Here is a 12,611-nt window from a genome sequence, read left to right as displayed (position 1 = left end):
TCACTTTTCAATTCCAAGAAGCGCTTTGGCGTAACCGGGAGCAGGAATCCTGCCAAGGCGAATCCATCAAGAAAGTGGGTCTCCGATCGGCTTCACCGAGGAAGGGAGTGGATGGTTTCCGAACACGTGTCCGCTTTACACACACCACTGTCTGTTTCTGACGTCTTATCAGGTAAAGGTCAGTGGAATTATGAATGGGGTTTGTGCTGTGCGCGACAGTGATTATTAATTCGGGGTTTCAGGTAATTTTCAGACTGCGCTGCAGTAACGTGTCTTCTGACGTTTCCCCTTGTGTATTTATCCTACAGCCAGAACTGTGTCGATGCGTACCCCACCTTCCTTGTCACGCTCTGGAGCGCCGGGCTCCTCTGCAGCCAAGGTAACCCAGGCTTCTCCTTGTGTGTTCTCTTTCTGAAACGTGATGCATCACCAGGAGCTTCGACTGCAGGCTTTTTGATGAAAAGGCTTTGCCTGCCCTCCAGCTCCAATCCATGAAGCCCTGGAGAGGCGAGACCCTCCGGAGGCTGTGTTTCAGCGGGCGGGGTGCCCGCGCGGAGCCCTGCGGTAATGCATCGCTAATGCTGGCCCCCTGGTGGCTGGTGGAGAGTGGCTGCGCTGACAAGGGTGGTTTAAGGCTAAATGTGACTCAGAATCCTTAAGCAGTGTTAGCTCAGATGCAAGGGCATTCTAAATGAGAGCGCCCGAGGGGTCTATTCTGGGCCAGCTGTCACTTGGCTGTCCTGCCAATCGGCTTCTGCATGGTGGTCCTTCTTCGGTCCAGGTCTCCAGCCTCTCCGGTTCTTAGCAGCCCACGGTCTTGACTTTAGCACGTTGACACCCAGAGTTGATTTAAAATTAAATGGAAACCTGAGTGGTGGTTTTTTTTTTTTTTTTCTTTTTGGCCGTGCCACGCGGCCTGTGGGCTCTAGTTCCCAGACCAGAGATCGAACCCGCGCCCCCTTCATTGGAAGCACAGAGTCTTCCACTGGACCGCCAGGGAAGTCCCTGTGTGGTATTTTTGGTCCCCTTTGGAGACTGGCCCTGTGTCTGGTGAAGGCTCGGCATGACCTGGCCGGCTTCCATGCTGTGGCCCAGCGGTGCATGAGAAAAGGCCACTAGTGTCCTCTGATAAATGATTTCATCCTTATTGCCTTCACTCATTCTATAAAGTAGGTAAAGTGGATGTTATTTCCCACTGTTACCTTTGAGGACCCTTTGGTTCAGGGACATAAAGTGACTTTTTCAAGGTTGCTCAGCTGGTGAATAACAGAGCCAGGATGGGAGCCCAGGTCTTTCAGGCTAAATCCTGGATTTTTCACAAGTATCCTCCTACTTTATTTATTTCCATAAAAATATACATTGAACACCTACTATGTGCCAAGCCCTGTCCCTGGATACACAGCGATAAATAAAACAGAGATGGTGGTGAAGCACACAGCAGTTGGCGAGATGGACCATAGAAAATAAATGAATGGATAAATTTTTGCCAAGAGTGAGACATGCCATGAAGGAAAAGAATAAGGTGCAGTGAGAGAGAAGAGAGGTGAGGGATGGTAGCAGAAACCACTACAGGAATATCATGTGCTCTGTAAGGCTGTCAGTAAGCTCACTCTTTCTTTCCCACTTTCTTTCCCACTTATTTCCTCAGTTAAATAAGAAACATGTCTGACATCACTTGAAAAATCAAGTCAAACTACACTTAGAGTAGGAGTGATGCTTCCTTTTATGTCTTAGACGCTACTTGATACAGGTGAATCTGGAGTTGTTCTGGTTAGTTAAATACAAAGGGAGTTGGAAGGGGTTTCAGGGTGCTGGAAATATGCATTTTCTGCCAAAACAAGTGTTGGCATTGCTGGGAGACAGAAGTGTCAGTCACGCCTGTTCAATAATCATCACTTCCTATGAATATGGTAGATTGTAGAATTTTTTAGGTGAAAGGAGCCCCAGCCCAAACCCATCACTTTACAGAGCAGGAACCCAAACCCCAGGGGAACTTGCTCAAACCTGAGAATTTTAGACCCTGGATTTGAATCCACGACACCTCTCCTGGTGTTCCAAGCAGCCCAGGTCCAAACCAGAGGTCGGCGCCATTCCCTGCATATGGGCAAGGAGTTCAGCCACTTTGCACCCTGGTTTCTTTTAGGTTATATTCACCTTAGCTCCCAGTGAAAGAGAGATGGGTCGGTAAGTTAGAGCAGAGCCACCCGGAAGGGACCAACCAGGAAAGACTTTGTCCAAGGCAAATTGTGAATTGTGACAATTTTGTGACCTTCAGAGAAGAGAGGATCGGAGACCAGAGTACCCGGTATGCCTCGGGCAGTACGTGACACGTAAGAAGTGCTCGGTTAATGCACTTAATTTGGTATTTGAATAACGCTGGGGGGTTTTTCACAGAGCTTTTATGCCCATACTTCTGGTTCACCTGCATATTAATTCCTGATCGGCAGGAAAGCTGTAATCAGCCCTTTGTCCAGATGTGGAATGAGTTAAGCGTTAGCTCCAGATCGTAGTAGCCCTGGTGGGGCTGGGTTTCCTAGCTCTCAGCCCCGAGTGCTCAGGCCTCCACGCGGTTGTTTGGCTGGAACGCAAAGGGCATTTCTTTCCCCAGAGATCCTTCCTGAACTGTAGCAATTGTTCAGAAAAGGCTGCGCATCGCAATTCCTGGAGCCCCACAGGTGAAGGGCGTACTTTGAAGAGAACCAGCTTCAGAGCAGGGCTGTGGGTTCAAGTCCAGCTCTCCTCCCAAACACACACACACACACACACACACACACACACACACTTACAAGCTGACAGTCTTACACAAGCCCCTTGGCCATGTTTCCACATCTGGAAATAGAAAAGATGATATCAATCATGTGAAAAGGATTCAAATTAGATGAAGGGTTTGAAAAGACTTTGTAAACTACACCATGATGCCAATACAGGGTAACATGACTATTATTTTTTTTTTTTATGTGAACATAATTTTTTATTTCTCTGAGATAAATGCCCAAGTGTACAGTTGCTGTACCATATGGTAATTCCATGTTTAGTTTTGTAGGAAATTCTTGAAGTCTTTACCAGACTGTAACATTTCACATTCCCACCAGCAATATGTACCCTCATCAGTGTTTGGTGTTATCGTTATTTTTTGTCAGCCGTTCTGATAGGTGCGTAGTGATGTCTCATTATCGTTTTCATTTGTGCTTCCTTATAATGTCTAAGGAGAGTAATCTTCATGTGCTTTTTTTTTTTTTTTGCCATTTGTACATCCCCTTTGCTGAAATCCCTTTCATGTCTTTTGTTAAATTTCTAACTAGATTGTTTTGTCTTATTTTTTCTGTTGAGTTTTTTTTTAATATCTTTATTAGAGTATAATTGCTTTACAATGGTGTGTTAGTTTCTGCTTTATAACAAAGTGAATCAGCTATACATATACATATATCCCCATGTCCCCTTCCTCTTGCCTCTCCCTCCCACCCTCCCTATCCCACCCCTCTAGGTGGTCACAAAGCACCGAACTGATCTCCCGGTGCTATGTGGCTGCTTCCCACTAGCTATTTTACATTTGGTAGTGTATATATGTCCATGCCACTCTCTCACTTCGTCCCAGCTTACCCTTCCCCCTCCCTGTGTCCTCAAGTCCATTCTCTACATCTGTGTCTTTATTCCTGTCCTGCCCCTAGGTTCTTCAGAACCATTTTTTTTGATTCCATATACATGTGTTAGCATGCGGTATTTGTTTTTCTGTTTCTGACTTACTTCACAACATGACTATTATTAAAGAGCTCAGGTTTCTTCCAGCTGCAGGCTCTTTGCTGAACTTCACATCGGCCCCAACTGGCAGAAGCTGAGGCCTCTGCTCAATTTCGTGACCAACATTGATTGCATAATGACTGTATTAATATTGGGTTAACTTAGCATGCTTTGGTGTCAGCGACGCTAACGCAAGGTGTTTTCCTTTCTCCACTTAGTTCCTGCGGCTTTTGCTGGACTGATGTACCTGGTTGTGAGGCAACAGTACTTTGTTGGCTACCTGGGGGAGAGAACGCAGAGGTAGGCCACTGGGACTGTTTAAGAACCGTGCAGGGAGTCGTACTTTTCCAGCTGGAAGAGTGATCATTCACAACAGTATTCTGTCTACCATTTAAGGCCCTGTGGGACCACTCAGGGTGGGAGGGCAGAGGCCGACTAGGACCCCTTGTCCTTTTCTCCTTGAGCTTTGCTGGTTCTGAAATACAGCTGGGGCCCTTGACTAGTTTTCCCATTTAAAAATTCCCCCACACGGTGCTGGGCTCACAAAGGATGCTTTAACGCATTCTTTGCAACCCCACACCCTCTACTCCCACCCTGCAGAGTCTGGGGCCTGAATGACGGCCTCTGTCTGGCTTCCCAAAGCCTCCAGTGAGTGAAACATTTCATTGTTTGCCTAGAGAAACGAGAACTAAAGCTTGCACCTTGTGATGAGTTCCCTTGAGTAACAGATCATCCGGGGACCAGTGGAAAGAACGTTGAGGAAGTAAGATGCACTAGCAGGCATCAGACGGAGCCAGTGGATAGAGTCACCACTGCGCTGCTTACAGATGTCGCCCAAAGCGGCAATTGTACTTTCCCTAGACCTGGGTTGGGAAGGCTGGATTTTAGTAAAATAAATGATAATACTGGAAGAAGAAATGTTTGAGTTACAATTTCCACCAGTTCCTGAGCGATCAGAATTCCTGATGGGCTCTGAAGGCTGGGAAGATGCTCTGGGAGCTCCGCCCACACGCTGACCCCAGCCTCCGGCTCCATGTCTCTCCCTTGTCTGGCTTCACTTCTCTCTGTCTCTCACCATAGCGCCCCCTCTAGTGGATAAGGGACTCTCCGTTCAGAGAGCCTCCTTCAGCGGTGACAAAGGCAGTGCCATCCCAGAAGGTCACCAGGTGAAAGCACTGCTTCTGGGGAGCCCGGGGGGCCTGTGAAGCTGAGTGATTTCCGGTGGTTGGATGGTCAGCTGCAGCCGGAGAGGAATGGTGGTGCCCCCAGCAAGTCTCCTCCAAGCTCACCTCCCCCTCATTCCTCTCTAGCGGCGTTTTTGTTTATCCTCTAAAACCACAACTCCATTACCTCTCACATCCTTATCAACGCTGTCCTCAGTGATATTCTTTATTCTTCTTTATCCTGGAAAACCGCTATTCTGCCTTTCCCCAGAGGTTTACCTGTTGTCCAGAGTCGAAGGGGGCAGAGTAACTATCAATGAAATGAGGGCCTCTGCTCTCCCGGCTGGCTCCCCCGAAGCCCCGTCTTCCTCCCCCAAAGTCCCAGGAATTCAGCCCAGTCACTGGTCTCCTCTTTATCCGTCACCACTTGCCTGAGATCTTAAAGTTGCTTTAATTTTTAAATTGTTTTGGCCACGCTGCGTGGCTTGCGGGATCTTAGTTCCCCGACCAGGGATCGAACCCGGGGCCACGGCAGTGAAAGCACGGAGTCCTAACCACTGGACCACCAGGGAATTCCCTTACAGTTGCTTTAATTCCAAGACACTCTGTGGGACATGACAAAATATGTCCGCTTACCCACAGGCTCTTTTCATTTCAAAGGTAGTCACTACTAGGGAATGAACAAGAATAAACAACAGGATAATAGACTTAAAAATGGACACGTCTCTGGACCTCATTGAAATGAGGCCTGTGCTCTTAAATCCCTCCCTGGTCTCCCCCATCAGGTGGTAGGAAGAAGATCCCATCGCCCCTTAGCCCACTGTCTGTGCCAGTGCTGGACCCTTCTCACCACCCCTGCATATGCATTACTAATCATGGTGCTCCTTCCCGCCGAGATCTAGCACGGCCTCACAATACTTTCTCAACACAGTGTTCTGGGCAGTTGTCATCAGCAGGAATGATATACACATGAAGTGTCTGATCCTAATTTAGACCAAAATGTAGCCTGAGGGCCTCTGTGGTCATGTCAAGGGGATTTTTTTTTTTGCTGTGCTGTGGGGCATGCGGGATCTTAGTTTCCTGACCAGCGATCGAACCCATGCCCCCTGCATTGGGAGCGCAGAGTCTTAACTGCTGGGCTGCCAGGGAAGTCCCCAGGTCAAGGGGATTTTTAATTCTGCCTTCTAGAAACTACTTGCTAATCCCTCTTCTGTTGTAGACTCCTCTCCTTCCCCGGTCCTTCTGTCCCTGGGCTGTGTCACCCTTGGACTCTGCAGATGCCTTAATGCCCTCCAGACCTGCTTTAGTTCTTGGCCTCACCAGCACACGGAGGTTACTGCTCAGTGAGATCCTTCCCCAGAACTTTCTCCCTTGGGCTCTAGATCATCTTTTGGCTCTGACCCGTGCAGAAGTTCCAGTGTCATTTTTGGTCCAGTGGGTGGGTAAGTCACTCCTTGATGTATCTCCCTCACCAAAGCTTCGCCTTCCGGCTTCAGGCTGCCCTGCAAGAATTTTACATCTGTCTCCTTTACTCCTCCTAGAAGTTATGGCTCTTATTCTCAGTCCTTCTCCTTACACGGTGACCCCTTTCTCCCTGTCCTGATTAGGTCGTCAGTAGCATCCTTAATGACACTGCAGTGTAGGGTGAATTTTAGTTTCTTCCCCTTTCATTCTGAGCTACTATCTGGGCCCAAACTCAATGGCAGTTGGCCTGATGTTACAAGACTCTCTGCCTTTTACCACCTGCCTTGCATCTAGGCTGCTCTGTCTGCTTGTCCCTCAGAGCCCTGTTCCCTGTTGGAGCTCCCACTAAGTTCCTCTTTGCAATTTGAAGTTCTCAGCTCAGAGCTGGTTGGGCAAAGATTGGCTGCGACTCGAGGCCTGTCAATTTGGGTTACCCAAGCTCACCTTCTCCTCATAGCCCACGCCCCCCTCGTTCACTCAGCATCATCCAGGACCTTTACTGACCACCTGCTCTGAGCAGGTACTGTGTCAGTTGTGAGGTGATAACAGTAAACATGGCAGAGACCTGGGAATCTCCCAGAGTCAGGGGCACCGTGCAAGACCCCAAATATTGAGCTTACAGAAATGATAATGGACACAGTTTTCAAAAGCCCATCTCCAAGCTTGAGACTTAAAAATGCAGTGAATGGAGGGCTGGACGGGGGGGCCCCCCCGTTCACACGTAGCCCTGCACGTGACAGCGTGCTGAGTTCTTGTCTGGGAAGAGTTAAAGCACCATAGACCCATCTCCTTAGGGGAGCTATGCCTCGAATCCTCAGAAACTTCCTACCCAAATCAAGAACACCACTGTTTCATCAGGAGGTACTCCCGTTTCATCCTTCACCACAGATTTATCTTGAGCAGGTTCTGAAATAGCTTCACAAATCACTTTTCCTTGTTTCTGTAATGAGCATATGGTGGCCTCATTCATGTGATAAATCTGAGTCACTACAATATTTGACTTTTAACAATTTAATTTCTCTGAAGCCTCTATTCTCTGGCTGAAAAATAGACTCGTTTACTTTCTTTTCAGTTCCTTATCAGCATTAGCAGGTAATTCTCTGTATTTGTCTTTGAGGACAAAGTGCCACAGACTGGGGGGCTTAAACAACTGAAACGCATTTTCTCACAGTTCTGGAGGCTGGAAGTCCAAGACGAAGATGTCAGGGGCGTTGGTTTCCTCTGAGGCCTCTCTCCTTGGCTTGCAGACGGCCGTCTTCTCCCTTTGTCCTCAGTGGTCTTCCCTCTGGGCATGTCTGTGTCTTCACCTCTTTTTATAAGAACACCAGTTATGGTGAGTTAGGGTCCACCCCAGTGACCTCATTTGACCTTAATTACCTCTCTTTAAAGACCCTCTTTCTAAATAGTCATTCTGCGGTACTGGGGTTTAGGAACTTCAACACGTGAATGTGGGGGATACAATTCAGCTCGCTTTTCTTTTGGGACCAAACTTTTTTTTCCCCAACAAAGAGCTAGAATGTGTCACTTCCTGAGCAGGACCGTGAACAGGAAACCGAAGACAGAGGAACACAGCCGGCTAAAAAGGAGCAGGGTGCTGGCCGCGGGCAATGCCTCCCAGACTTTACTGGGCCCGGGAGTCACAGAGGGAGCTCGTCAGTGGCACAGATTCTGACCCAGTGGATCTGGGGAGGGACCTGGGATTCTGCATTTCCAACAGGTGTCTGTGCTGCTGGTGCACGGGACACTGTGGGCAGCGAGGACGTTCATGCTCAACCGTGGAATGATTTTCAAATTCTCGACACAGGAATGTTAGGAGATGCATTATGAACCTTTGAGGTCCCTTTCAAAAAGATAAAATTTCTAACGTCGAGCCTATGGATGCCACATTCTGCTCTCTGATTGTAGCAAACAAGGGCCAAGCAGCATTAAGGCGTCTGTTTAGCTGAGCTGGCTGATCTCGGGGAGCACTCCTGATTGCCACAGGGGCCCCTCGCCGGGGTCTTTACTAACAGCCTTAGAGACTCACTTGGCTGGTCCAAATGTGCCGGTGCTGCACAGATGGACCAGCCACAGCCATCATAGGAGGATGCTGCAGGGGAGAGAGGAAGCCAGGGCAGCCCCTATGCACAGCTAGGTGGTCACATGTTGCTGGGGAGACGCCTCCTGACCCCAGCTGATGCTCTGTCTAAACGGCTTAGGATTTTGAGCCTCTGAGAGAAGGCGAGGAAAAGTCTCCCTCCCCTGATTCACTTAAATTGTAAGGGCATGCCTTCCAGTGCTGGGGGTTGGCTCTCATGAGTGCGAACATGAGTTATTCCCAGGCAGCCTCAGGAGACTAGATCGAGCCCTCAGACGCCAAAGCACCGCTTAGATTCCACCAGCCTTCTTGGCTCATTTAAACCATCCTTCTCACATAGAGGCCCTGAAAGTCCTGCATTCTACACGTTGGCCAGCACAGCTCCTACAGGCGCTCCTGGAGAGGGTCTTAGGCAGCCCATGGGTTCCTAGTCCCCGGTCAGAACCCCGCTGACCAGCAGAAGCCACCACCCTCATGCCATCCAGGAGCTGGCGTTGCGATGGCACTGAGAAGCCGGAGAGCGGAGCCCTAATGGTGATGGGTTTGAGGCTCTCTTAGCTTGGTTTTGAAATAGATTCAATGACTAATAGTAGCTAAGACACTTCCATCCTTCATATAAAGTAAATGGAGCGTTCTTGAGTAAAAGGAGCTGTAATTTAAACCCCATGTACCTCAAAGTGATAACATTTTTTGTTAAATTGGTATCATTTGTGCTGCTTCTACAGTTTTCTCTTTCCTTTTTTTCCCAGCACACGTGGCTACATATTTGGGAAACGCATCATCCTGTTCCTGTTTCTCATGTCCCTGGCTGGGATACTCAACTATTTCCTCATCCTCCTTTTCGGAAGTGACTTTGAAAACTACATGAAGACAATCGCCACCACCATCTCCCCCCTCCTTCTCATCCCCTAACTGAATTCCAGGTGGGTGTGCTCAGCTAATCAATACCTAGAAGCCGTCATAACTCAACCCTTTAAACGATGCTGTAAATCTGCTGACCCTCTGGGCTTTGCAGCTTGAGTGAACCTCACTTTTCCCGGAAGAGAATATCTTCATGTCAGCTCCGCCCTGGAACATGATGGTGGTACCAGATTTGCTCTTCAGATCCCGTCTGTGTGTTTCTTACTTATCCTGCTTTCCGAAGATGTTTTGTGACCCGATTTATGTTTTCCTAAAATAAAATGCAGACACATATGCGAGGCTGGTGGTTGAGTTTTACGTGGGTAAATTGCTACAGTTGAATCACTGCGTTGTTTTCCTTGACCTTAATGATGATGATAAAAAAATACGCTGTCTTCACACCCCCACCCCCACCCACCCACACACACACCTGGAAGGTCACCAGTGGTCAAGTGTGATTATCTCTGGGTGAAGAGATTTGGAGTAAATGTTAATCTCTTATTTATATTTTCATGTATTATTTGAAAATTTTTAAGTGGCAAAAGAATACCACTAAACAAAGAAAGAGACAGGACACAACTGAAGACTGCCTTTTCCGGGTTGGTCTGGTGTTGCCCCTGACCCCCAGCATAGCACCCTGTGCGCGTCTCAACCGCAGCAAATCCATATCGCAATGTCAAGGTTTTTTAGTATGTGCCACCCATCCCCACTAAATCATCAGCTCTTGAATGTCCCTATTTATTTTGCTTTTCCTGTGCCAAGCTTAGAGGCTGGCACATAGCAGGCACCCAATGGCTCAGACTATTTGGGAACTCAAAAAAACGTCCTGTACAGTGATGTATTGTAGGGGACAGTAGGCGTGAGTCGTATGAGATCAAGATTTTTTTCTAACAGTTTTAATGAGATAAATAAATTGGGGATAAATGCAAAAACAAACAAACAATCCTTCCTATGGACAAACAGACTTCCTTAAGAACCTTTTGTTTCCTTAAGAACCTTTTGTTGAATGTGTGCCCCCTACCCACACCCCATGAGAACTAGGTTGGTACCTTTATGTGCTAGCATCGTGCCCAGCACTCTTTGTATCATTCAGTTTAAAATGTGCTGTAACTCAGTGTCAGAGCCTAAGATGATGCCAGACCCATCGTAGGGGTCCCCAAATATTAGTAGAACAAATGAATAAGTAAGTGCATGAGTTCATGAGTCACTGGCTGGTAATACTTAATAAAGTATGTGTGTTGAGCCATTTCCTGTATCAGGTACAGATTCGTAGTGGTCCAACCACAGTCACACCTGCTGTCCCTTGACAAAAAAAACACAATTTGGAAGACAGCAGGGTGTGCTCAGGAGTCTAGGACACCCAGTGGAGAGAAGCCAGCTCATCGAGACCGAGCTCTCAGTTGAGGTGACCAGCAGTAGATGAGTTCCCTTTACCCCCAGCTGAGTTGCATCATGGTCACCATCACAGGGAGGATGAGGCTGGACGGGGGCCAACTCTCCCCCCGGCTCTCTCCTGTTGGGAGCAGAGTGGACGGAGACGTGGAGTCTGGCCTCACTGATGTCTGCATCAATGTGTTGCATGTGTGACGCTCAAGGCAAGCAGGTCTCTCAATTCACGGGAACAGTCCTCACGGGGTCGTGGTTTCCTAGCCTGTCTGAGGGTCCAGGCTGAAGACTCCACATCCAGCAGGAGCCAGTCGCCTCAGTGGAGTTGCTTCTGCTCTCAGCTCTCAGGGCGGGAGCAGGACTCAGTATCCTAGCCGGGCCTTTCTTTTCATCTTGGTGACAGGAAAGGTCACGGCAAGCTGCAGGATGCAAGTGGCCCCTGCGCCTACCTCAGCCTCGCTTGGTTCAGAGGATGGTAGGGTGAGAAATCATCCCAGTTTGCCTGGGACCAAGGGCTTTCCTGGAAGGTGGGGCTTTTGTTTTTAAAACTGGGATAGTCCTGGGAAACCAAGAAGAGTCGGTCACCCTAAGGGTGGGCTAGGCCAGAATATGCCCAGTGGAGCCTGGGGGCACCTTAGCTCCCAGAGGCCAAACTGGTCATGGGGCCTGCAGCGGGCAGGAGAGGAAGCAATGTGGTGGCCCATCAGAGGAGGCTCTGCAGGCCGTGGCCTGGACAGGCCGGGCAGGGCGGAGGCGCCAGGGGGATGAGACGCGGGTAGAGCAGCCTTCCTCCACATTGTGAAGAAGGGGCGCTCAGGCGCAGAGCTCCTGCGTGAGGGACCCCGCCCCCAATAGGAGGCAGCGTTGCGCGGTGACCAAACTCGCTGCAGAGTTCCGGCCTCGGCTGGACCCCTGCTCTGTCACGTCCTCAGTTCTGTGCTGTCTTCCCAAGCCTCAGCTTTTGCATGTGCTAAACTGGGCTAATAACAGTGCCAGCTTTACGGGGTGTCGTGAGGAATAATGAGATAAAGCAACTGAATAAGTTTACCACATAATAAGTGCTGACGATTATTGTTGTTATGTTCATTATTGCTATCTTACTGCATTCGTTTTCTGTTGCTGCAGAACGAAATCCCACACACTTCGACGTTTAAAGTCAAGTGCATTGACTATCACAGGCGTCGCGCTGCCGGCTCTAACGCAGTGCGCTCCTCCCAGACTGCTCCGGGGCTCCCTCCATCCTTTCGTTCAGTGTCTGTGGTCGTCTCTTCCCAGAGCCCCCAAGACCACAGCACTGCGCCTGCATAGAAGCCCATCCCTCCTCCGCCTCACCCCCTGTCCTGCTGCCTTCCCGCTTTTCTTGTCCGTACCCATCACCACCAGAAATCAGACCACTTACTTACCCCTTCCCTGGTTTATTCTTTGCCTCCTCCACTGGAATGTAAGCTTCCAAAGGGCAGGGACACTGCCTCTATTGTTTATTGCTCTACCCCAGAGCAATAAATACCCCAGAGCAACACCCCTATTGTTTTTTGGTTTTTGTTTTTGTTTTTTCTTTGCTGTAGGCGGGCCTGTCACTGTTGTGGCCTCTCCCATTGCAGAGCACAGGCTCCGGATGCGCAGGCTCAGCAGCCATGGCTCACGGGCCCAGCCACTCCGCGGCATGTGGGATCTTCCCGGACCAGGGCACGAACCGGCGTCCCCTGCATCGGCAGGCGGACTCTCAACCACTGCGCCACCAGGGAAGCGCCCCCCCCCCCCATTGTTTATTGCCAAGAACAGTGCTGGAGCATGATCAGTGCTCAAGAGACGCTTGTGAGCCAATAACAGAATAGACTGGGTGGTGAGGTTGTATCTCCTGGTTTATATGATGTGTGGTGGTG

At 49.2% G+C, this 12,611-nt stretch overlaps 1 protein-coding gene across 3 annotated transcripts in view; it reads left to right on the top strand.

The window, feature by feature from the left end:
* ALOX5AP (arachidonate 5-lipoxygenase activating protein) overlaps nt 1–12,409 on the top strand; it is a 33,389-nt gene extending 20,980 nt beyond the window's left edge. Inside the window, exons 3-6 of one of the 3 annotated variants that reach the window (XM_089899680.1) lie at nt 309–379; nt 3,957–4,038; nt 9,192–9,365; nt 12,294–12,409. In XM_089899680.1, the coding sequence (XP_089755806.1) occupies nt 309–379; nt 3,957–4,038; nt 9,192–9,354 (316 nt within the window). In that variant the 3' untranslated portion in view covers nt 9,355–9,365; nt 12,294–12,409. Of the gene's footprint in view, nt 1–308; nt 380–3,956; nt 4,039–9,191; nt 9,642–12,293 lie in introns of those variants that run through there. The other 2 variants (XM_022574591.2, XM_022574590.2) reach the window with 2 other exon arrangements.
* The last annotated feature ends 202 nt before the right edge of the window (nt 12,410–12,611 follow it).

This window comes from Delphinapterus leucas, chromosome 18 (genome assembly GCF_059928025.1).
Source record: "Delphinapterus leucas isolate spDelLeu-1000000601 "Yukka" chromosome 18, BTC_Dleu_Yukka2, whole genome shotgun sequence".
Taxonomy (NCBI): Eukaryota; Metazoa; Chordata; class Mammalia; order Artiodactyla; family Monodontidae; genus Delphinapterus; species Delphinapterus leucas.
Note: the sequence above shows the minus strand (reverse complement) of the source record. Positions and strands in the feature narration are given on the sequence as shown.